The 27,197-nt window shown below is 42.5% G+C and overlaps 1 protein-coding gene across 2 annotated transcripts in view; it reads right to left on the minus strand.

Annotated features, from left to right (window-relative positions):
• The window catches only part of LOC147734752 (estradiol 17 beta-dehydrogenase 5-like), a 318,862-nt gene that overhangs the window by 35,084 nt on the left and 256,581 nt on the right, over nt 1-27,197 (minus strand). For both annotated transcript variants that reach the window (XM_086953029.1, XM_086953030.1), the window contains one exon: nt 12,863-13,028. In XM_086953029.1, the coding sequence (XP_086809155.1) occupies nt 12,863-13,028 (166 nt within the window). The remainder of the gene's footprint in view (nt 1-12,862; nt 13,029-27,197) is intronic.

The following is a 27,197-nucleotide window of genomic DNA, read 5'->3' on the forward strand; positions in this document are numbered from 1 at the left end:
GGCCGATGCGGCCGAAATGCATCAGGACATTGGAGCCGTTGTACCAATTGTTTTAAATAAATGTGATGTTTCACGAACCTGTGGAGTGTGCTCCTCTTCTTTCTCCTGGAGCAGAGAAAACTTGGAATAAATTAATCACAGCCTGGGTCCTGGCTGACGAGCGATGCACCCCCAGCCACGCGCGCCGGATTCTGCTGAATATAGGACCAACAACGGGGACGGTGTAAACCAAGCTCCAGCAGCGGCGCCACCGAAGACCAGACTTGGGAATGGGCCCCTAAACGCTCGAAAACAGCGCCGACGGGGACACAGGCACAACGAAATTGCATTCATTCATTTGACATTTTCCACCGAAGGGTTGGCCTAATGTATGCACTACAAGGACCACAATGCTCGACACTGTATCCCACCTGAGGGCAATCATTCACGGAGCTACTAAAGGTCTCATTATGCATTCGAAAGGCCATCCGATGTCAAAATGGCTCCCCCTACCCTCCGAAGAAGGCCGATGCGGCCGAAATGCATCAGGACATTGGAGCCGTTGTACCAATTGTTTTAAATAAATGTGATGTTTCACGAACCTGTGGAGTGTGCTCCTTTTCTTTCTCCTGGAGCAGAGAAAACTTGGAATAAAATATATATATATATATATATATATATATATATATATATATATATATATATATATATATATATATATATATATATATATATATATATATATATATATATATATATATATATATATATATATAACGGGGCTTCTTTTATAGTTAGCCCCCAGGGGGGCCAAATCCCAGAGGCAAATTTTAAAAATGTATGGGGGCCCAGAGGGGCCCGTCACCCGCGGGGACACCCCCGGGGCTATAAAATAAATGGTTGGGGGTCTTCAAGGCCCCCCTGCAAAATTAGTGGTGGGGGCCTCAACAACCCCCCCCAAGCCCTGGGGACCACCACCCCCCAGGGCGTTCTGTATTGTGGGAGGGGGCTGCATGGCCCCCCTCCTGGGGCCCTCGAGCGCCCTGGGGACCTCAACCCGCCAGAGCCAGCTCCTGCAGTGTCCCGGGGGTGGGCTCCCCCCACTGCTATTTGCTATGGGAGGGTGGGAGTCTCCCGGCTCCCGCCCTCCCGTAGCAAACTTGGTTTGGATTTTGAAAAGAGAGAGCCGAGAAACCTGCTCTCTCTTGACAAAATCCAAACCATATTGCTTTTCCACATGGGGAGCTGCATGTTAGCAGCTCCCCATGTGGAAAATCAATTCCGGCTCTCGAAGGACTCGGGGAGCCGGCGGACCGTGGGGGCATTGGCACTCCCCCCACGGTCCCCAATGTTTTTTTTATAAGCCCCGGGGGATGGGGTCCCCAGGGATATTAGAAATTAGTGTTAGGGGCTATTTTTTTTACGGTAAAATTAGGAGTCGCGCACCCAGCGCGGTGCTCAGTGCGGCCCTCTGGTGTGCACACGTTGGATGCACGACTCATAATCTGTAGGGTGCGCGACGCCAATGCGTTTGGTGCACGACTTCAAAGCGTTCGGAGCATGACTCTGATGCGTTGGGTGCGCGACTCCAAGCAAAAAATCACAATTTGTTTTTTAGATACACAGCAAGCTTTCGTGTTTAGTTCTTAAGTGGCTCTAAAAAGAGCCCTTGTGTTTATTGAGAGATTTTGGTGCCTACAGGTAAGTACCTATGCAGAGTCTAAAGTTCAAGAGAAAGACTCTGTTACCCTCATCTGTAAAATGTATGCCATCTCTCCTATAGATGCCATCTATATAGCAACGCAGATTGTTGTGGTAAATGGACCCCATTCTATAATCTCAAATAAAAACAGAAAAAGATTTATTGACATGTTTCTTAGCTTTCTCAATCTGTGAACAAAATTGATTGGAGCAGTTCCATTTCTGCCTTTGGCATATGTTAAAATAGACAGAGGCAGTTTGGGGGAAAAGTGACATCAATTCTGTAAAGCTGTCCTTTATAAGCATTTCCAGACCTACCCCAGTGAAAGTGCCTTGGTCATTGCCACCACATTGCACAATTATGAGGTCAGGGTGTTGGAGATGCAAAAAGGATTTAACCAATTGCATCAATTGGAGCCACTTTAAAACCCTCTCTGTCCAATCCATTTAATGTCTACATTTGGTAATGCTAAGTCTTCGTCCATGTTTCTGTTTTCTGCATACCTTTGGCTACAGAAAATATAGCTGTGTGCCACAATTCACACTCTAAGCATCTTGAAGGGAGGTCTGGATGCACTCAGATGGTCTCTGTAAATGAAATGGCAGTTTGAAAAGTAAGATTTTTCTAAAATGGTGGATGCACTTTTGAAAAAAGAAAATAAATGATTGGTTGTTTGACAACATTCTACACTGAAAACTAGGGTTCATGTTTCAGTTTTTTTGAAACAATGTTTTTTATTGGTTAACAAAAACTGTTTGAAAGGAACATTACATAGGACACAGCTTAAGAGCACCTGTTTGCAAGACACATGGTATAGTATACATTAGAGAGATATGGTGGACTTGTAGGGCCTGGTAATTTCAGAATTAAAAGAAATAAAACTCTTTAACTTAAAGCACATCACTGAGTATTTTGGCACATGTCACATTAGGCCCCATCCCTTCCCTTCAGTAATATATAAACATGTCCTATCAGTTTCCTAAAACGTATGTACTCATACATTTATCTTGTTCTCTGTTAGCAGTACAGAAATGTAGTCCTATCATAAGAATTGGCCTAGCCACTAACTCTCTTTCATATTTACATGGAGAGGAAATGGCACTGTGAATACCTTTTGTTTTACATGTAAATACAATCACATCTTACACACCACTTTGCATTGAAAAGGCATTCTATAGGTGTAGCTGTGCATGTTTGCACAGAAAACTCCACATCTCCAGTTTTATAAAAAATCATATATCTGGACTTGTGTGTCAATGATGCACCATCCTTAAATTTGGTGTATCAAGGCACAACAAGGAGAATTGTTTTCACTTCTCCTCATTTTTTCTCTTTCAATATGTGACACAATGCACAGCATATATTGAAGGAGAAAAATGCCTTTACCGATTGTTTTTGTGTAGGAAGGTGTGCCTTCCTTCACAAAGACAATCTATGCATGACACAGATATCCTTGCACCATGGTGCAAGGGTGCCTGTGTCACCACATGGCTGCAGTTTAAGGAGCTGTGCAGAGGGAAGCAAAGACTTGCAACATATTTATGTACATATGTTACATCCCTATGCTTCGGAAGTGCCACAGCACGCTATAGCTAAACACCTTACAGTGTCATGCTGCAGCACTTCCTTATACTTCTGCACTTATCCTTCAGCATACACCACAAATGCTTTCTTTCAGTCAGTTATCTACTAGACATACATTCATGTAAACTTTCACGCACTAGCATATAAGTTTAGCTCTTTCTTTAACAAGAGTAGTTAGTTCATAAAAACTTTTTTTTCTTTTTGTTGTTTTATATTTTTTTTATATTTTTTGAATGATTTTATTTTTTGTGTGTTTTTTTTAAAAGGAGTTAAAAAATGTCAACAGGACAAACAAAACTAAAAACTAGGAGGAGAAAAAAAAAGGAAACCAACAAAGGGGGTTTTCAATGGCACAACAAACCAGACCCACTGACTGCTCTCCATATGAAATAAGACGGTTGCATGGTACACAATGCATCCTGACTCTTCCAAATTGGGGATGAATATCAGGAGGAGATGTTGTACTTGATGGTGTTGCTCCAGATGTACTCGAAACAGCCGGTGGTGCAGGAGCATTGTCTCTTAGTCGTCTCAATTCTTCTCTTGCAGAGTTCACAAGATGTTGAGTCTGAAGATGTTTTCTCATACTCGCCGTTCCACAAGAGTACTTCTTATTAGGGTCTCCCCTGGAGAGGACCGCCTTGCAGATTTTGCAAGTAACTTTGGTTGCATTAACCTTCTTCAACCCCGGTGGAATAGTAAAAAACTTCCATACAATAGAAGTGTACTTCTCTGGAGCGAGAGGTCAGGCACAAATTCTTCAGTATCAGAATGTTCTGATGATGATGATGGCGCATTGGCTGCCATGTCTCTAAGTTTGAGGACAAACAGGTGTATAATAACCAAAAACAGCAGTTCTTGCTAGGAGAAGTTCTCTCATAAGGAAGGTCCAACAAGAGTGAATGAAATGGGTGGGGTCCTTCAATACTTACAATAGGAAGTGTAATGAACCAATAAAATCTCTTGTTTTCTGGTCACATGAGGTACGCATAGGGTGCGCGTACGCAGCTCGCACCTAACTCGCACCCAGCGGGACTTTGCGAAATTGCATTTATAAGTAATGTAACGTTATTGAAAGTTAAAGAATATTATTTTTATGATTAGTTCAGATAATGTCTTGTTTTAATATTTATATTAAATATATATATATATATATATACGTTTTTGAATATTAAAAAAGTTTTGGGGAGGTCGCGCACCCACCGTGTCTGATAAGCGTATGACTACACGCGCGACCGTCGCTTTGCGTAATGCGTACATGTCGCGTATGTGCTACTAGTTGTGTACAAGTCGTCTAGCATCCGCGTTGGGAAAGTCGTATTCGTCGCACACCGTATGCGGATCCTACAGAAAAATCCTAAAATGGTAGACATGTTCCGCGCAGTGAACGAGAAGGGTGCGCTTTGGGTGCGCAACTTCCAAAAATATATAAAAAAATATAAAAAGAAAATATAAATATATTTAATAGAAGATATAGAGAATATATTTTTTTAAATGCGTTTTTGTTAAATATGTCTAATGTCATTTGAAAAATAAGATATCTAAACAAAATAGATCAAAGAAATATAGTAAAACAATGTGAAGAAATAAATATAACAATTAATACATTTAAAAATTAACATTTACAAAACCTGCGAAATTCACTGAGAAATCCATAGGTTTCAGACATGTTATAGTTAGGAATTAGCATTTACAAAACTTTGAAATTCACTAAAAAAACATAGGTTTCGGACATGTTATAGTAAGGAATTAGCATTTAAAAAACCTTTTACATTCACTGAAAAAAACATAGATTTAGGGGTGTTATAATTAGCTGGTACAAAACCATTAAAATTCCTTCGTTATAGTTAGTTGTACTAACTATATCTCGCGCGCCAGCAATCCACTGCTGATGATGTCACATATTACATCATTCATGACATGGTCAGTGACATCACTGATGACATCTCAAATGACATCACTGATGACATCATCCACGTGACAATCAGATACATCTCATCATACACTAGAATAACCTGTCAACACTCATTATAAAATATGAAGTACCATATTTGAAACCATTGACACACCAATACAAGTTTCTAAAAACCAACTCAGTGATTACTACATCTACACACACACCTAAAGACTTACCTGTGTATTCACTCATACATGCTAACAAAGATCAATATAAAACTGTTAAATATACTTATTCACCTACATCGACATTACTTACCAACACACATCCTATTCAGTTATGCAATCATCCTACTCACTTATGCAAACAATTGATCAAAATTACATTTACTAAGCTACACACTTATACAAACACCACTTTATTTATTGATATCGATAGTAACTCATTAGTGTGTTATAAAATCACTATTACAAGTGTACAGTTTCCAATAGTCACTCATACAATCACTGAGTCTTATGTATACTTATTTATAAACAGCAACTGTCACATAGACTACCTTTTATATTTCTACCTTGTTGGACATGTATTATTGAGAAATAAATTTACTCAACGCCACACCCATAAAGAGATTCAGTCACGTAGACAACTATTTCCATGTGCAATCTTAACCTCATACAACTACTAAATCAACAATTTACACATCTTTGGACATTCACACACCTCCCATCCAACCACACACACATTTACTATCCCATACAAATACTCACTTAACTAATTAATAACTAATATAGACTTTCAAATAGCTAGTAATCAACTTATGTAGTAGTTTACACAACAAGAGATACAGTGGAACAGATATTCACACAGTTTAATCACTATCCCATATATTTAGGGAAACACTTTAAAAAAGACAATTAAACAGTCGATCATATTGCTACTAAATCATCCATCCAAATATTCTACATACACTCGGTCTTTAATGCAGATTGTTATATGTATAATACTTACTTAAATATCGAACCAAGCCACTTTCACTGGATGATGTCATCAGTGATGTCATTTGAGATGTCATCAGTGATGTCACTGACCATGTCTTGAATGATGTAATATGTGACATCATCAGCAGTGGATTGCGGGCGCGCAAGTTATAGTTAGTACAACTAACTATAACGGAGGAATTTCAATGGTTTTATACGAGTGAAATATCCAGCTAGCTATAACACCCCTAAAACCTATGGTTTTTTCAGTGAAAAAATAAATATATATATATATATATATATATATATATATATATATATATATATATATATATATATATATATATATATATATATATATTTTTTTTTTTTAACAAATATGAACAGCCCTCCAGAGTGAAGGTCTTTTAACTTATTTATTCAAAAACGAACCCAACCAACGCGTTTCAGCCTCCTCGCCTTTGCTCACGGTTAGTGAGTTTTCTCTTTCCACACTATTTAAGCCTAGTCAGCGATTATGGGGCATTCTGGGCATTGTAGTGATTGATAATTCGATAATCAAAATCATATTAAAAGAAAAAGAAAGAATTCATTTACATTCACTGTCCTTTCGTGGAGGTTTTCTCAAACATTCGATATGTTCTGCAATTCTGCTAACATTATGTAAACTTTACATAATTGTCATTTGTGCAGAAGTGTGGCTCAATGATTAGAGTTGCAGACCCTGATGCAGAAGTCTAGCCCGGGACCAGGGTTCAATTCCCTGCCTCGGCGGGTCTTGGGTTCAAAAATTCCACGGACCTGATAATTCTCGCCTTGGTGCCTATTCCAATCATGGAGTCCCACTCTGCACCTCTGGGCAATAGCTTGCTTAATCTCCACAACGGCCCCCACAACGCTACGGATGCCTGGTCTCCACCTTGGGGGTGCCCAGGAGTGGACGCCTCGCAGGGAAAGCCAGGTTGGGTTCCACAGCGGTTTTCGTACAAGCGCCATGAGACCCTTGCGGGTGAGTAGTACGCTATACAAGTATCAATTTACATTTACATTTTTAAGTAAATACAGATTGGCTTATGTATCAAATTTATCCGAGTATAGTACTCGTGAATATTCATTTTTACAATATTACAATACTACATGTCTGTGTAAGAGTTGTAATAAAGTATAGTACTAGAAATTCACTTTGCATTTCATTCTTACAGAATTGCAGTTTTAACCATATTGTTTCACAGATCAACAATGCTTTCAGGTTTCCCAAAGTTAGTTCTTAACAGTTCAGATCTTCTTATTCTAAGTGTGTATAAAGTTCCTCATCATAATTCATCCCTCTCGGGGTCTTGGTTTTGAGTCTTACGATATATTTGGATTCCATCTGACGGAGTTTTCTAGTTCTATTTCCACCTCGTTCATTCAAAGTGACTGTTTTTATGCCATAATAGCACATTGATCTCCAATCTCCTTTCTGGCATAACATCATATGTTTAGCGGTTGCATATGAAGAATCTTTATTTTTCACCGCTCTGATATGTTCCAGGATGCGTTTGCTTAGAGTGCAAGTTGTGCTTCCTATGTTTTTGCTTCCACAATTACATTTGATAATATATATCACATACTGGGATGTGCATGTGATCTTCTCGTTTATAACAATTGTGTTCCCATTTGGCTCTGTGATGAACCTTTTGTTCTTACCAATTTTGCACGCCTTGCAGGAGTTACATTTATAGAATCCATTCTGTTGATTTGATAACCAATTGTTGTCTGCTTGTTGTGAAAAGTGGCTTTTTACCAACATGTCCTTCAACGATTTAGTTTTTCGATAGGTTACCGTAGGTTTGGATCCTAATAATTTTCCTATATCTGGATCTTTTTCAATCAAATGCCAGTATTTTTTCAATTTATATATATACACAAAGAAACAAGCTCTTGCTGTAAATCCCTCGCCTTTGTAGGGTTGGCTCGATACTGGCAGAGCAGCCGGTGACAATATCCAAAAGAAACGGCGTTCCAAAACGTGCACTCAGGCAGCATACAAAACAGGGCGAGTACTGGGTTAGCAAGTCAGTGGTTTATTACTCCATAAACCCTTCGTGGCGCGTTTCGTGCTTCAAAAAGCACTTGTTCACACGCCTTTGAACAAGCGCTTCTTGAAGCGCGAAACGCGTAACAAAGGGTTGTCACCCTGTTTTGTATGCAGCCTGAGTGCACGTTTTGGAACGCCGTTTCTTTTGGATATATATATATATATATATATATATATATATATATATATACATATAATGTTTGTGGTCAAAATTAACAACAATGATCTAAAACTAAGATTCACTGCTGAAATCAGTGACACCTGTGTAAATTTCCTCAATACTAAAGTGTATATAAATAACAACAAATTAGAAATGGCTTTGTATCGAAAGAAAACTGCAGGAAATTCGGTGTTACATGCCTCCAGTTCTCACCCCTGCCATTTAGTGAATAGTATTCCTTATGGCGATATGCTCAGAATTAAGAGGGTTTGCAGCATGCACGACGAACTACAGAAGGCCCAACAACTTAGCAAGGATATGAAGCAAGAGGCTATTCTAGACAAACAATAGAAAATGCCATTGCCAAAACAGCGACACTAGCCAGGGAAGATTTATCAATTAGAAATAAAGAAAAAGATTAGTGTCAAAGCCAAGCTGTAGAGGACGATAAGAGCTTTCGCCTTATAATTGGATATAGTAAACAACACAAGGCAATCCAAAAAATCATACAGGGGGAATGGTCTATACTGCTTAGTGACCCATTATTAGGACCCCTGCTACCTCAGAGGGCGTCCATTACATACAGTAGAGCTCCCTCAATGAGAGACTGCTTGGTGGTACCGGATCCTGAAATAATAAATAAACCAGCCTGGTCCCAGAACTTAAAGGGTTTCAAAAAATGTACAACATGCAAGGCATGTACACACGGGGCCAATACAAAAACGTACTTCAGTCCATTCAAGACAAAACCGTACACAATAAATAAAATGTTAACCTGTAAAACCGAATACACAGTATATGTTCTAACATGCCCATGTGGACTTATCTACGTAGGCAGTACTAAGTTACAAGCACATGTTAGAATACTCCAACATCTCCGCGCCATAACTAATATGGACAATACCTATCCGGTGGTCCGACATTTTAAGGCATGCCATGGATTTAACAACAAAGGGTTGTCTTATTATCTAATAGATGCAGTCCCTCCCAATAGGCGCGGAGGAAATAGGGAGAACAAATTACGGAAGTTGGAAACCAGGTATATTTTATTATTAGATTCGAAACATCCCAATGGATTGAATCTAACGGAAGACCTTTACACTTGTCTAGAATAATTATGCCTAATAAATTTCCCGTTCACATGCCCCGTGATATGGTAATTAGTGTTCAATCCAACAACACCCACAACTCAGCACTTTTCGGAAGATAGAAATGATGCACATAGATGAATTTTAGGTCTATTTATTCAAGAATTTTTATGACTTTTTGTACCGATGCTTTTTTTAAATATTTGTAAATATCTTTGGATGTTTTAAATATTTTTAAATATTAATCAACTTGTATATGAATTTTTCCGATGCTGTGATTATGAGTTGAAAATATCAGTTTATCACAATGTACAGTTATAGTTATTTATTTATCAGAATCGATTTGAGTGTTGAAACCCCTGATTCAAGTATATTTTGGAAATCCTAAATAGTTCCAAATAGATGTAGATTGCATATGATATGATGTTGACATGGAAAATTGCTTCAGACAGAGTACGATATTACGAAAGTGATGAAACAGTAATGACAAGTGAATGTATCTGCTTACAAACATGGGTGCACACATGACATTAGGGAGCTTAGACTCATTAGGTCTGAGAGGTAAAAATGGTACGAACAATAGACCAATTGACATGATTTTATCATCACCAGCACATTGAAGCACAATATAGAAACATTCGCTATGAAAGATGAAAAACTTCTATAAAATAACAAATACAACTGAAATCAGGCTTACGTATTTTACAAGTATTTTTTAAAAATAACACGATGTCATTGAGGACTAAAAGGGTTTAAAATGTATAATAATGTATTTTACGGATATTTCTGCATCAACCGAAGTCTCAATACGAGTATATATATAATTACATGGATATTATATCATGGACAATTATGTATTTAACAAAGTGATTGTACAGTTGTTAAACAGCGCAGAAATGAGAAGCGCAATGAGTATTTTGTCTATTTCTATAGTGAGAACTCACGTGATCCACTGAATTAATGCACTGTCACTTTAAAAATGCTTCCCGAGTTTAAACAAACCGTCGAGTAAACAAGCGGCGTCCACGCTGCGAAACGCGTCTCAGACACTTGGGTGAATAAAACTTAAAGCTCGAAATCTGGGTCCGTGTCCTGTTTTGCTGGCGTTGCGTGAGTGAATACGTGGCGGCCGTGCAGGATTCGAATATATATATATATATATTTATATATATATATATATATATTGCACTGGGGAACATATTATAAATAAAATGGAAGTAGTATGTTATCCCAATGAAAGTACACATCCAACAATTGACCGCCTTTCACACAATTACAGGAGTCCCTCCATCCAGAGTGAGTCCGCTGGCGAATACTGTATCTCGGTTTATTAGGAGGTTGATTGTGAGCTCTTGCTGATTGATCCCTTGTGTACCAGTGATGTGCTCTGCATAGTGTGGGTGGTCGTATGGACAGGTCATCCCTAGCACCAGGAAGAACGTCTGAATGGTTTATGTGGGCAGGCCTGGCTGTTAGTGTCAGTTGAGAGTTATTTGTCTGGTGAATACATTGAAGTGTTGGAAGCCCATCTGAGTCTGAATGTTCTGGAGGGAATATGTTGGATTTGGGCTGACAGTTTGAGAAAGCGGAGAGGATATGGTGGTTCTGGGGAGGTAGAGCCTCCGTTTTCTTTGGGATGTTACTCGCGGCAAGAGCCTTTTTGGGCACGGCAAGACCCTTTTTGAGAAGCCCCCCCAGAGTAGAAGAAAACCTAAGGAGGTTTATAAGAGTAGAGCAGGCCAAAGGGCTATGCATAGAGATGGCAGACAACATGATGCAGAGGTCTCTGAGTGAGTTAGACATGCAGGAAACTAGGTGCAGCACTAATCCTATAGGGGGACTGGGCTCCTGGGCATTCTCGTGTCTAGGGTGGATGGAGAGACAAACTTTCCTCGGACAGGCAGTATGGAGAGCCTAGTCCCTAAACTATTTCCATCAGAAAGGGAAAAGAGGTAGTTGTTTAAAAAGTATTCGAATGGTGCTTAATTTACTCATATTAGCAAATATACAAATACAACAATTCAGAACTAATATTTGGTTTGTTTAACACAATTGGGAAATTATTCAAATTTGACTGTATTTTGATTTCTGCATACCCAAGATGTCACCCTCCTGAAACTCACACAGTACAGTGGAAAATTACTGGGCTTGGGCCAGCTGGATATGCTGCAAATAATCAGTAAGAGACAGCAAAATATATCTACAAAGCTATATTGTTGGGCATGGAAAATCTCATTCCATAGACATCCACCGGGATGATTGTTGTGACGGTTGAGTGTAGTCAAACACTGGATTAATGAACCACTCCATTCTTCACAGTGGATGATTTTGCAGATGGACTGTTTCCAACTAGAGTACACTCTATGGCACAGTAGGTTAAACCAGGATGCATTACATTCTACTCTTTCTGGAGTCCTTTTGAAGAATGGCTTCAACATTCTGTGACTGAGTAACCAAATCAAACAACGTGGTGGACTTGGGGATGTCAACGTTAGTGGGCGCTTAACAACACAAAACGGCTTTTACACTTTTAATCCACTGTTTCTAACCTTACTATCTCATGACACTTGAAGAAAGTGGAGAGAATATGGTGCTTCTTGGAAGGCACACTTTAGGGTGTTTCTCAAGGTGATAACCTCCTTGGAAGGACCCCGCAGACTGGCACAAGACCTCAGGAGGATCCCAAGAACAGAGCAGGTCAATGGGCTATTCTTGAAGATGGCAGGACCATGATGCAGATGACACTGAGCGAGTTAAACATGTAGGTCACCACGTAGGACACTAACCTTATGGGTGAACTTGGCTCCATAGCAGTCACCCACTCTCTTGTGAAGGGTGGGTGTAGAGCACACTTTTCCTCGGACAGGTCTTATAGAGAACCCAGTGCCAAAAATGTTCCCATCAGAAAGGGAAAGGAGGGACTTATTGAAGAAGTATTAGAATATGACATGAAGCACTCATATCAGAAAAGCTGAAAATGCATCACTTCAGAACTATCAATCAATTGTTTCAAAGAGCAGTGAAATTATTCAAATAGTAATGTTGTCATATTCCTGCAAGTCCAAGATATCACACTCATGAAACTCCTATTATTCATATGTTTGATGAATATCCCCCCGTGGAAAATACTGGGCTTGGATATCGAGTAAGTTGCAAATAATCAGCAAGAGACAGCTCAATATATCCACCAAGCCATATTGTTAGGCTCAGAAGATTTTGTTCCAAGGACATCCGCTAGGATCATTTTTAAGGCAATTACTATAGCACGTTGAGAATGGGCAAACAATGGATTAAAAAAACACCAATCCCATCTTTGACAATGGATGACTTTATATGGACTGTTTCAAACTTGAGTATATTCTATGTCATAGCCGGACACACGCACATCTACTCACCTGAATATTTTGTTTAATGCGCTCTGGAGAGAAGCTCTTAGCCAGGACTACAACACCCTGTTGAAGAAAGTAACGCATGGCAACTTGGGCTGGAGATTTCTTGTACTTCTGGCCAATCTGGCCAAGTACTGTGTCTTCCAGGAGCACTGGAGACGTCTGGTCAATCCTGCATCACAAGATGAAAGAATTGATTAAATCCCACCAATTATAAATGTAGTACAAAAATCTGCAGTAACCAGCCTATCGTGTAATAGCTACGGGTAAGTTAGAGATCATCCAAAGACCAAGGGTACATCAACGGTGTCAGTTTACGAGGGTGAAGCCACAGTTGGCCCTGACATCAGCTACACCTTTGGGGGAGTAGTGATGGTGTGTGGAGTAGCTGCCAGCCCCACTGCATTAGATGGCCCATCCTGAAAGGACTAAGAGAACAGCCTCTTACAAATGATAAGACAAAATTCTTAGGGCCAGATTTACAAGGCACTTGCGACCCATTTGCGCTGCCACTGAGTCACTTCTGTGACGCAGCGGCGGCGTAAAGCAAGCGCCATGCTGCGACGGATTTACAATGTGACGCCTCTAGGGAGATGCGTCACACCGTAAACTCCTACGCCACATTATACCTGCGTCAGGTATAATGTGAGCGTACCGTCGCAGTGTGGGCGGTCCGTCGCAGAAAAACCTCAGAAAAGTGCCAGAGTGAAATCTACAAGATTTCACTCAGGCACTTTTCCGAAGCCGCTGCGTCAAAAAGTTGCGCCTGCTTGAAGCACGTGTAAGGCGCATCGCAGAATGTTAGAGATAGGCGGGGTTGGAACAGTGCTGGAGTTGCGTCGCGCCCGTGACACGACTCTAGCACTGCACCAAATTTAAGCCGGCAGATACGACCCACATCTGCCTATCCGTGCGCCATGGCGCACCGCATTGCAAATGCGTTGCATCCATGGTGGCGCGCAGGTAGTTTTGTGTCTCGTAAGTATTCTGGCGCATCCCTGCTGAATTGCAGAGATGCTTCAGATCTTGTAAATCTGCACCTATGGGTGTCTGCTTTGGGAGTGTGTTTGTGTACTTACAAAACTGTGCATTATTAACATTGTGCACAGTATTAATCTGCGCTCAAATTTACACATGAACAATTAACTGCTACTATTGGTTTTAAATGATTTTACTATGGCACTTTAAAGTGTATTTTCTTGGCTTATGCTAACTAAGTCCTCAACGCCATCTTGTTTAAAATGTATGTCTAACTCTGCATGTTCACTCTTTATTATTTCTGTTGCACACGGTCAAGCAACCCTATGTTTGTTTATTTAGGGGCAGATTTATGTTAACTGGCGCATCCCCAGGGATGCGCCAGTTAACATGCGCCACAGCTCCGCCAGCCATGGTGCGCCGCATTTATAATGCGGCGCACCATGGTGCAAAAAAGGCACAGATGCGTGTCGCATCTGTGCCGGAAATGTGTTGCATTGCTGGAGTTGCGTCGCAAGCGCGACGCAGCTCCAGCAAGGCTCGGGGGTGCCCCATTTTGACAATGCTGCGTCAAGACCTACGCCTGCTTCAAGCAGGCGCAGGCTTTTGACGCAGCATTGGCTTAAAAGTGACTGAGTGAAATCTCATAGATTTCACTCAGCCACTTTTGCGAGGCGCACCTGCCCCGGAACGCCCACCCTGCGCCGGAACGCCCACAAGCGGCGCAGGGCTTTACAACGTGACGCATCTGCCTAGATGCGTCACATTGTAAATCGTTCGTTCGGATGCGCCACGTTTACGCCGCCTTGCGTGACGCAACAGCGGCGTAAACGTGGCGCAAGGGCATCATAAATCTGCCCCTTAGTGCTTACTGTTCTTGAAGAAAACTTTTCCTACATTGGCTCAGTATTGTTGCAACCATTCAAGGTTTCTTTCGTTAGCTCACTGTACCGCATTCATTCAGAAACTGTTGCTGTTGTTTTTGTAACTAGGTGTCCTGCCATCTCCATATTCATGTAATGGGATAGCGCTTAGATGGTAAAGCAATATGACATCTAATAAAACTGTGTTCTGAATTGCCAAAATTGTAATCCTTTCGCTCACACTATGATGAGAGTGCAGCTTTATTTATGTTCTATGAGAAGATTTCTCATACAAACCATCGATTTTGGAGGCGAGCCAGAACTTTCCTGGGACCTTTCCGATGCTGCTAGTGATGCCGAATTTTGTACGGATTTTGTTGCTCCTTTGGGTCTTTTCAGAATTTCTTTTTTTTTTTACAACATATTTTATTGAATTTTTAACCCCTTCGATGCGGGTGACAAAGCCAGCTCGTCATGGGCGTTACCTGCGCTGCGCGCATGACGAGCTGGCTTTGTCACGTTACCCACGATTTTCAAATTTCAGCGCGCAGCGGGAAAACCCGCTAGCGCGCATGCGGTTAAAAGTACCACCTGGGCGAGGGCCCGACAACCTGATATACGAATACAAAGACAAAGGATAACAATAGGCGAAACCATCCATGTGCATACTTGTAAATGTACTTATATAGCGCAAATCACCGACCCGGTATCTAAGCGCTTGCTTAGGGAACCCGTCCTGGTATTCCCCTGTGAGTTGCTGTCAGAGTCTTGCATATTTGTCGTATCTTATGCCCACCCAAGACCCCCATAAGCAGGCGGCCTGCCAAAGGATGGACCTCCAGAAGATCAGGAATGTGTGCCAGCGCAGGGGATAGTGCATACCTCAGCGGAAGATATTTGGAGAATTGCGTTTTATGCAGCTGAAACTCGTCTTGGAGGCATTGAAAAGATTTGAGAACAGTAACTTGCACAATATTGCCCAGGGAAGAAATGCCTATTATGTCCCATTGACGAAATCCCCTCAGGGCCACCACCCATCCGCAAATAGGTGCCATGCCAAAGAAGCGTTGCCTGTGTCAGCCGCCGATGCCACCCCATCGGGCGTACCAAATACCTCCACAGCCTGATACTGCTCTGAGTGGCTGGCGGAAAGAAGTCCAGCTTTTGCGCGCTATAAAGTAGGTGTAATAGGGAAGTACAGGGCATATTACCAAGGGCCTTATCGCCGTTTTAGCTGTAATTTTTCCTGCTATGGTGGCAATCATTTTATTGCCCTATTACCTAGCTGTCGCTAACACCAGTTAGCGACAGATAGTAGGAGATAGCGATCATCTTGGGGCCCACTTTACATATCAGTGATAATTATCGCTAATGACATGCAAAGTGGGAGTGCCAAGATGTTAGCGACTGGAAACAGTCGCTAACATCGCTATCTCCTATTACCTACTTTTGGAAATATTCGCGCTAAGCGGGAATATATCCAAAAGCTAACGCCTGCCCCGAGCAGTTCTTACAAGTTATGGGGGTGTGTGGGGAGCACTCCGAGGTTTGCCTTTTTATTAATTTAACAACCGGTGCTGCGGCTAATAAGGGTAGTCACTCCTTGGTTATGAATGTCAGTTATTACGGGCTTACAAACCCATCTAGATGCGCACTATTCACTGGGTGTGTTACACCTTCACAATTTTCCAAATAATTTTTTACTGAACTTTATGCCAGAAAACAATTCACTATTTTAATACATGATAATCATTGTTTGCTGTACATTTTAAAAACTCAATTCTGATTAATTCATCAACAAATGCAATATATTATTTGCTTTTACTTTAAATGATACATATACAATATACATTCCATTTGAGTTTAACGACACAGTATACTTATTCTGCCCAATGCATTTCGGTACACAGTGGTACCTTCATCAGGGGCCAGTCTGTATGGACACATCACTGCGCCTGCTAGCGCGTTCTTTAACAGTATTTTACTGTGGATAAGCTGAAATGCTGCCAAACTGTTTCTAGTCCTCAACGCTTGGATATTCAATCTGAACTGGTGTCACTTCTCTCTTATATGTTGTCGGTGTTTACAAAGCCACGTTTTTGTAAACACCGACAACTTATAGGAGAGAAGTGACACCAGTTCAGATTGAATATCCAAGCGTTGAGGACTAGAAACGGTTTGGCAGTATTTCAGCTTATCCACAGTAAAATACTGTTAAAAAACTCGTTCGCATTTCTTGATGAATTAATCAGAATTGAGTTTGAAAATGACAGAGCAGTTCTTAGCCATATTATTCAATGGTAGGTGGATAACATGTCTAAGAGCATTAGCTCGGTAATGCATGAATATCGCTGACTTTTCAGCGATATTCATGCATTTCGGCCGATTTTTATTGCTTTTTAGATAAACCTTGATATTAGCAAGGTTTATCTGCTATTTGCAATAAACTAAATTGCAATAAAAATCGGCGGAGCTCGGCGATAATAATATTGCTGTAAGCCAATATAGCGATAATTATCGCTAGTTGTTGGTAATATGCCCCTACCTTCCATGGCCCTATGTTCACGTGCGAACGCAGGGTCTAAGGTTGAGTTGTACCACCATTCATTGATGATTAACAAATGTGCCGCCGCATAGTATGAGTGGACGAGATTTTTTTTAATAAAACATTTTATTGGGAAGTTTGTGGTACATTGCGGCCCGAGCCGATTACATAGAATCAAGTTGAAATCTGTTGCAAAATAATACCGATATATCAAAAAAATCAACCGGAGCCTGTGAAAATATAGACTAACAAAACAATCACAGCACAGGCTACACACTTCCCTCCCCAGCCATGAGGAATTTCTTTAGAGTTCACTTATATGGCAGCGTCTGCTAATCAGGAGGGTGTCCATGGTCTAGTGAGTGTATTATCTGATGAATGGAGGGTCTATAGATTGTGAAGGGGTTAGATCTATACCTCTGGGCATTGCCCAATGGGACCAAATCTTCTTAAGCTTCTGTGGACAACCTCATGCCTTTAACACAGCTATCTCTGTCCCCATACATCTGTCTACGGTGGTTTCCATGCACCTATCGATGGCGGAGGAGTCCCCTTCCAGAGTTGGGCAATGTCTCACTTGGCCAGTGTGAGGTTCAAGAACAGGAAGTGCTGCTTATATCGGTTTCCGCCAATCCCCTCTGTACTGTGTAACAGAAATAACTTGGGCTCAGGGGTGAGATGCCAGGATAGGACACGTTCCAAACAGGAGGATACTTTACGCCAAAATGGTTGAAGTGCCCCACAGCTCCATACTGTGTGTAAGATCGTCAGTTCATCTGAAACTTGTGAGGTATGGTATAACATCCATGCGCCATAGAGGAGACTGTGTATAGTATGCTCTATGTACATACTTAAATTGTATCAGATGGTATTGTGTTGCAACAGTGGTGCCTCAGGGGATAGTTAGGACCTCATTCCAGTCACCCTCTGTGAGGTCTGGGATGCCTGCCTCCCATGCGTGTTGTATGATTCTGGGTGACTAAAGTTTGGTAGAATTGCCGGATTTTGTGGGTGCCTAGGTACCCCATCAACAACGCCCTTCTAAAGGATGAAACTCTGGCAATCCCTCAAGAGGGTGGATCAATGGAGTCAAGGCATGCCTAAGCTGCAGGTATCTGTAAAACTGGTTGCGGTGGAGGTGGTGTCTCTGTTTGTAATTGTAGAAAGGACTTAAGTACTGTTCCCTGCATTATGTATCCCAGCATTGAGATCCCAATAACATCCCACACCCGAAAACCTGACAGTGTGGCGACTGGCTGGAGGTAAGTTCCATGCCACAGTGGGATAGTCTGCGTCAGGCACCTTTTCCAGCCCATCTTTCCACGCTGGGGGTTGTTGATCTAAATTTGTCTGGCTATAACGGAGATCCACGAGAGAATCATTACCCATCGCACGTCTCTCCACTGTGAAGGCCGGGTCCGTTTGCAAGCCGTACCTCCACTCGTTAATGTTTAGGAGATGGGAGGCGGCATAATGGGCATATAGATGGGCAGTGGTAATTTCTCCACGATAAGTAGATTGTGTAGAGGTCCGCAAAGTGACACTAATCACCCCAGAAAATGGTTGAGCAGTGCACTGACCTGTTGAATGCACGACTGTGGGATATCTTAAGGATAATTTTGAAGATGATATAATATAGAGAAACCATTTTGAAAATGGGGGACCGCCCGTAAAGGGATAGGGGTATGGATGACCAACCCTTTGGTGCGTTTCGGAGATAGCAAAGCAGTGGACAGATGTTATGGGACCAATATATCATCGGGCTTGATAAGATACATCTGTGAGGTAGTGAAAAACCTCTGTGGCGTGGGACAATTGAGTCACCCATGTACCTCTTCCCTGGTCTCCACAAACTGAGTACAACACTGACTTTGCTGGGTTAGTTCCAAGACCTGAAGTTTCCCCAAACACACTAAGTATCGGTAGGATTCTTGGGCCGGGGAATCTGGGGTCTATGAGGAAAAACAACACATTGTCTGCATATAATGCAATCCTGTCAGATATATCTGCCGACCAATCAAATCTCCCCACCAATGGGGTCTCTCCTTACGCATGTTGCTAATGGTTCTATAGCCAAAGCAAATAACAGCGGGAAAGAGGGCAGCCCGGTATTGTACCCCAGTGAATTGGAATGTGCCCTGATCGCACTCCTGCCACCCAGATGGAGGCTGAGAGATCGGTTATAGGAGTTGTATATGTGAGAGAAAGAGTGGCCTGAAATTAAGTGCTTTGAGGAGCTGGAAAAGGTAGTCCCAACTCAGGGAGTCAATCACCTTAGCAATGTCGGCTAGCAAAAGAGCTGCAGGCGACCAGGTTTTGGGGCCTTCGTAATAGCAGTATGGACTCGCCTGATGTGTCTGGTGGATCTGTGAGGCATGAAGCACGCTTGGTCCGGATGAATGAGCTCATGGATATGTGCACTGAGGAGATCTGCGAGCACCTTGCCCAGAAGTTTAGATTCAAAGGTTAAAAGAGAAATTTGAGGGCACCCAGGTTTGAGGAACACCACAATTTCAGAATGACACCAGTCCGGGGAAAGAATGCATTGTTTCACGGCTTTATGGAGCAGATTAAGGAGGTGTGGACCCAGTAGGGATATATGAGATTGTAGAAATTCACTCAGTAATCCATTGGGACCGGTGCGCGGCTAGAGCGTATGCCCGACAAGGCCATGCCCAGTTCCTCTAATATAATTGGTGTATTGAGCTGGTCACGGATATAGTCAGGTGGTGTTTTAGGCGGTATATCCCTTAGGAATTCCATAATATCCTTTTTAGCTTATAGGCAGGGATAAAAGGATGCGAATGCTTGAGCGATGGAGCCTGGGGTGGAACGTAGGATCCCTTCCGTGTTTCGCAGCCAGCACACCAGGGTGGGTGACTGCGCTGCCTGACAAAGGCTATGTACCATCTTGCTTGATTTATCCCCTATTGATAAATTCTTGGGCTTCATTAGTGAGTAACTGGTGCAATTGTTGTTGTGCGAGGAGGAGGCAGAGCTTTCCTTCTGGACCCTTGCCATCCCTCACCTTGGCCTGTCGGGCACGCTGGTGATTCTCCAAGTCCACCACCTGTGCAAGGCAGTGGATATTTTCCCTGCGTGGTAGCCAATATTATTTCCTCGGATTGTGGGCTTAATTGCCTCCCATAATATTGTGCCTGAGGGGGTGGTGTTGATATTAGATTCTAAATAATTTTTAATATCCTGCTGGATGGTGGTTGGGTATGTTGAGTCACGCAGGTGCCAAGGTGACATAAGCCATCTGAAGGGGGTTTTGTGAGGCCCTATAGGCAATTTTAATGTGACAGGGGAGTAGTCAGAGGGGGCAGAAGGGAGACAGATATAGGTATCTGGATATTGGTAATAGGCATGAATAAATAGTCCAATCTGGAACGTGATCCATGTACTGCAGAGAGGAAAGTGAAGCCTAATTCAGCCGGATGGTACACTCGCCATGTGTCTGACCACCCCAGGGTAGAGGCCTGGTGGTGCAGCTTAGATTCTCCTGTTTGGGGACCCAGGTCTGTCTCCAGCCAACGATCAATGGTCGCCATAGTATCGTTCCAGTCCCCATACATTACTGATATACAATCCAGGAGTTCACCCCAAAGGCGTAGGACCCTATCAACAAAGTTTGTCTCAGGGAGGTGGGGCATAAAAGCTGCCCAGTGTCAGTGTTTCTCCATAACGGGGAACCCGTTACAATAATGTATCGCTCACTGGGGTCGGACCAGATTTTGGAGAGCCGTAGGGAACCTTAGGCTGTATAAGGATAGTATTGAATTCCTCAAACAGTGTAGTTTTTGTAATTCCTTTATTTTTAAGAGAAACCACAGACAAGTCAGCCTGCAAGCCAGCCAGCCATGGAATGAATGATCCCTGACATTCTCATAGGAGTCATGAAATTCCAGGAATGAGCTGGCACTCTAAAAGTACCAATGAACAAGTTAATTACAGCACATCCCCCTTACAACAAGAACGCAAAGAAGAGAGGAAAAAAACCATAACACAAGGAAATAAAGTTTTTAAAAAACTATGCAACCTAAGCTCCCACAAACATGTGACAAGCGAAGAATACAATCTTAAATTTGACACAAAGTATCCAGTAACATTCGCAGAGAATCATAAAGACGTGCCTAGTAAAGAACATGATATTTGAACTCAGTAGGTGCTTTCCTGCTCCTATTTGAGGAAGGTCTACACATGCCACCATTCCATCAACCAGTGCCCCCAGGATCATTGGCATCTGGAAATCTGGTAACAATGGCACCAGGAGACCTTCCAGCAAATATAACACGTCTGGACATGCTCCAAGTACTAACAGTGTTGACTGTCGCAACATTTTTCTTTATGGCTGTGATGGTGTAGGGACCCATAAAACCAGAAATCTCTTTGCAGCTGTGTCTCGCCTTCTTCACAAGAACTTGATCCCCAAGACACCACTTCTTCCTTTTTACAGACATTTTGGCATCATTCCTCATCTTATACTTTTGCTGATAGTCCAAAAGCCTGGTCCTCCTTGACTCATCAGAGATACCACCTTTCTTCACACAGATAACCATGCAGGGTTCAACTTAGAATTAGACACTTTTTCCCTAAAAGCCTCAATAGGAGATCCCTGTGTGACTATATTGGGAACAGTTCGATGAGCCCACCACGTCTCCCTCGAAACACTTCCAAAGGATAGCCTAGAGTCTAAAGCCCGTTACGCACAGCTTTTAACCAACCTGTTCATTCTTTCTGTTACGCCACTGGCTTCTGGTGCATACAAGACTGTCTTCTGATGAACAATTCCAAAGTCTTTGAGAAAGGCATACATCTCTTGAGACGCAAGCTGCACTCCATTGTCAGTGACCGAGTATTTCGGGACACACTCACACACAAAAACATCCTTCAAAAATTCAATCACAGTTCTGGTATTGACAACACCCACACATTTGGTCACAACACACTTAGAAGTGTAGTTCACCAGAAGGAGTACAAACCTTTCATAAGAAGACATAAGCTTGAACGAACCAATCATGTCGAAGCCCAATTTGGACCAAACCATCGCCAGAACTTCAAATGGAGACAAAGGGGCGATTGGTAGCATGAGATTTATTATTGGTGGCACACAGCTGACAATCCTTGACCAATTCCTCAATCATGTGGTCCATACCAGGCTACCAATATCTCTCCCTTTCAAAAGCTTCTGTGAGAGTCCTGCCAAGATGCCCCTCGTGAGTAAGATTAACAATGTTGTCTCTCAAATCAGAAGGTGGAACAACTCTATTCCCCCCTCATGGGATTACCTTGGCAAATGATCAAATCATCTTTCACTGACCAAAAGGGCTTTAGGTCTAGATCACAAGTTTTGTAATCAGGCCATTAAGTGATAATGAGTTTACAGGAAGAATACACTTTGTCCTCACTGACACTGTTTGACCATTCCTCCTTAGAAAACATAGCCTCAGGAGTGTTCTCAATCACTCGATTTCTTTCAGAGGATCGACACACCCGAGCATAATGCCCCTTTATACCACATTTTTTGCACACCAACCCTCTGGCATAACAGTTTTGATTATTGGATAGATGTGAAAAACTCCCACATCTATAACATCTTGCCTTTTGAGAATCATTGGTACCCTTATTATGAAAGTCACGATCAGGACACCGTGGCTGTGTCTGCACATCACGTTCAGGACGCAATTGTGAATCTCAATCAGAATTGCGCACAACATGCGTGTCCTTCTCAGTCCCTTTTCCTTTGACTTCCTTCTTGTCCTCAAGAGTCTTCCTCATTTCTTTTACCCAAGTTGTTGTATTCTCATCTCCTTTAACAATGGCTATAGCCTCAACCAATCACGGATTCTACGGGCCCGATTCACAGAACTAACTTAAGACAAAATCCTAAACTTACTACTTTTGGTATTCACAGAATGCACGTACTACTTTTGGTATTCACAGAATGGATTTAAAACTACCAACTTTACGTCCGCACTCGGACCGGAAATTCCGGCCCGGAGGCAGAGCTTCTGCTTGGAGGCGGAGCTTGCGGCCTGGAAACGGAGCTTGCGGCCCCGAGGTGGAGATTTCTGACATGGCTAAATCCCCACCTCCAATCCAGAAGCTCCGCCTCCATGCCAGAAGCTCCGCCTCTGGGCAGCAAGCTCCGCCTCCACGCCGGAAGCTCAACCTCCAGGCCGGAAATTCCGGCGCTAGTGCGGACGTAAAGTTAGTAGTCGTAAATCCATTCTGTGAATACCAAAATTAGTAAGTGCATTCTGTGAATACCAAAAGTAGTAAGTTTAGGATTTTGTCTTAAGTTAATTCTGTGAATCGGGCCCTTAGACAGTAGCTTTTTTAGCACCCTGGTGCTGTTGGTGCATCTCACCAATTGAGCTGTTACCAGAGAATCAGATAGTTCTCCAAATTCACACGTATGTGAATGGGTCTATAACGGTACCACATAACAACCCACTCGCTCAACGGGCCCTTGTATCTGTGGCGCTCTAACACTACATTAATGTGAAGTCCAAAGTATTGTTCCAACATAGTTATTGACATTTCATATATATCTGATGGTTCCCCATCACAATTGTCAAAAGGCATTACATCCCTACTATCATAGATGTTCCTCGCTTCTACGCCCAAACTGTGCAATAGAATGGCTTTTTTTCTGAAAGCAGAAAATGTCTCCCCACCGATTGCCCCAAAATTTAAGAGTCTACAAGATTCCTCTATCTCTTCCATGGAAGAATTGGTTCCCCCTTCTCTGACAAACATGCAGGAGGTTGTGACATAATGGTTGTGGTAGTCATGGTTATGTGGTAGAGTGTACTAAATAGAGTGCAAAAGTGGAAAATATTTGTTGTCCTTAAAGTGTAAGGAAATGTCATCATGTATATTTTCCTCATTTTTATTTATTTGTTCATTTTAACACCTCCAAACCGGAAAGAAAAATTTGGCAAGGATTAATATATTCCACGAGTCTCATCGTTTCATTATAAAGAGAGAAGTTGTCTTGCTTTGCTAGAATCTCTACACCGATGTTTCCTCAACCGGTGCTCTGGCTGCTTCTCCTGAAGTCTAAGAGCCTTTACCAAAGTGGTTGCATTTGTGTGACGCTATGATGCGTGTGTGGTGCGTCTATGTCAACGTGATGAGAGAAGAGGGCAGTGAAGTAGCAGTGAAAGAACAAAACGAAATCAAGTGTGAGGTGAGCTGGGAGAGAATGAGCCGTCATCAAGCACGAGGTTTGACTTGCGCAGGCTTTAAGTTAACAGTTGTTCTTACCGTTGGTTAACAAAGTGCTCACGATTCACAGAAATGTCTCTGTACTCCATACTTTGTACTCTGGTGTGCCTCCAATTGCTGAAGAGTTTAATCTTGTTGATTCCTTGAAATCGATGTTGGCCGGTTGGTCAATAAATCCTCAGGGTGTAAAAACAAATATATGTGTGGGTCCGATTTTTATGAGCTGGGAAATTGGTGGTATTGGTGCCTGTCCTCAATCAGGCCTAGTCGCTCGTCGCCAGTATTGAGTTCCTCAAACAGTATATTTTTGTTCTTAGGAGAAACCACTGACAATTCAGCTCACCAGCCAGCCATGGAATGAATGATTGCTAAAATTCCAATGGGAGTCATGACAGTCCAGGCTTAAACAGGCACTCTAAAAATACCAATGGACAAGTTAATTTCAACACCTAGCTGTACCACATGACCCACGAACAAACCCCGAATGATAGACTTGGTCATATCCGTAGTAGGCATGGCATGGTGCTTTGTTGCCCAACATGTGCGTTTTATTTTGTCCAGGACTCGAAGAACATTCCTAGTCATGATGTTAAAACCTCCTGTTAGAGTGTTGTTGGTATTCGTGGCCATCTATATGTCAGGGGGATGCCAGATGTGGAGTGTGTGTGGAGAAATGGCTATGTCAGTGTGGCTGAGCCTAAACTATGTAAAAATGTGTATAACCAATACATTACCCTTCCCCTCTTGCTCTACCCCAATACTTCCACCAATATGAAGTATCTGTCATAGCCATGGGGCTCCCTAGCCCTAACAGGGCAGCCCCAGATGCTCCCACCAATGGTTCCCCAACTTCCCAATGTCATTAACCATGACTGCTCAGGGCGTGTAGGAGGCGCGAATCAGAGTCCCCCAACCCTAGTAATGTTCCACAGGTGGACCACGTCGTCTGGACAGATACATGTCTATCAGGAGCCGGTGGCAGGGTGTCAGAGACATCTCCACTGAAGTCAGGACTCATCACCTTGTGTCTGGGAGTGCCAGTTGGATCTCAAAAGTGCTGTCTGTTGGAGGTGAACTTTTTCAGACAATTTCTATAAGTGACTTGTGAGGAGTCAGATTTCAGTGGAGGTGGGGTATGCGGCTTAAGGTGAACAGCATCCTCAGTCCATGCAAACATCGCCTCAGGAGTATCAATGAATTATGATTTGGATTAATAGATGACTCATTTGTGATGGATATAATAGCATGTACTGAATGTTTAGCTCCTGGAGCCAGTGCTTAGCAACAGCAAATGACTGACGTTGTTGCTGAACAAGTCAGGTGTAGTCAGGGAAGCACAGGATGGCTTGGGATTTGTAAATTAACTTATCCCTGTGACCCTTGGCAAATTGAAGGAAAGTTTCCAGGTCCATATAGTTCACAAAATTGGCTATGACCAGTCGGCGCGTTTTCCTGGGGGAGGCTTCTTTGTCAGTGCCCGGTGGGCCCGCTCCATGACGAAGCATGGTGACAGAAAGTCTTCTGGAAAGATGGATTTCAGCCATTGCTTGAGGAAGCATTTTATAGAGGTGCCTTCACAGCCCTCTGTAAATCCAATAAGGCATAGATTGTTTCGCCAAGAATGGCCCTCTGCGTCTGCCACTCGAGAGGCCAGCTCCTGCACCACCACTGTGACTTTGTTGACCTTTTGTTGAAAAGTTGCAATCAAACGCTCATGTGCCGCCTTTGTCACCACACTGGCTGAGGATGCATAGCTTAGTTGCAGGCAAGAGAGAGCCCACCCAATAGACCTTATGTGAGGTGAGTGTCCACAGGCCCTGTGTGTCATGGAGGAATGACAGGGAGGATTGAAGGGGAGTGGTGTGAGCAAGAGATTCTCAGCCCTGGTCCAAAAGGGTGTGAGCTCTGAGCAGGACCATAGAATGTGCAGTCACAATTCGAAGCATGACACCACCAGCAGACAGATGTGCTGCACTGCGTGAAAGGGAGAGGACAGGAATGCATCATATGTAACATTATATGGTGCATTCCTGTCCTCTCCATGTACACTATAGGTTGCCTAGTGCCAAAGTAGGCTCACTTGCATCATTATGCAAGGGTGTCTGCATTGCAGGCAGGATTGTTTTTGCGCAGGAAGGGACACCTTCATGTGGCTTTTTCCTCTTTCTACATGTGCTGCAAACATACAAAGAGGAAAAACCAAGAACAAATAATGATATTTCTCTTTTTTATGCATCCTCTGGGAAAAGGTAGCATTTTCACACCTTCCCAGTTCTACCCCTCATGGCAAATCTGAGCATGCCCCAAAATCCCTGGGTGGATGCGACTTGCTCTGCCTTGCGTTACTCCAGATTCACCAAACACTGCAGGGCCACACAAGTGGACCTAGGATGGCTTGGTTTATCTGACCTTAGGTTTGCTTTGCCCTTGCGTTACCTAACGTGATACAAGGACAACTCTTCACTTTGATAAATCTGGCCCTGAATCTCTAAATGTTACCTAAACATCACAATCCTGAAGCATTTTAATGAGGTTAATCCATTTGAAGTCAAGGTGGGTATTATTACTTTTGATGGTAAATGCCATCATTTTCAGGCCCTATTTCTCTTACAACTGGAAATTCCAGCAGGTGACCCCTGGTAGCATCCCAGCAGAGTGAATTTTACTGAAAAGCTAAACATTCTTCTGTACTTCTATCAATAATATTACTGCTGGAAGT

This window comes from Lissotriton vulgaris, chromosome 1_2 (genome assembly GCF_964263255.1).
Source record: "Lissotriton vulgaris chromosome 1_2, aLisVul1.2, whole genome shotgun sequence".
Taxonomy (NCBI): Eukaryota; Metazoa; Chordata; class Amphibia; order Caudata; family Salamandridae; genus Lissotriton; species Lissotriton vulgaris.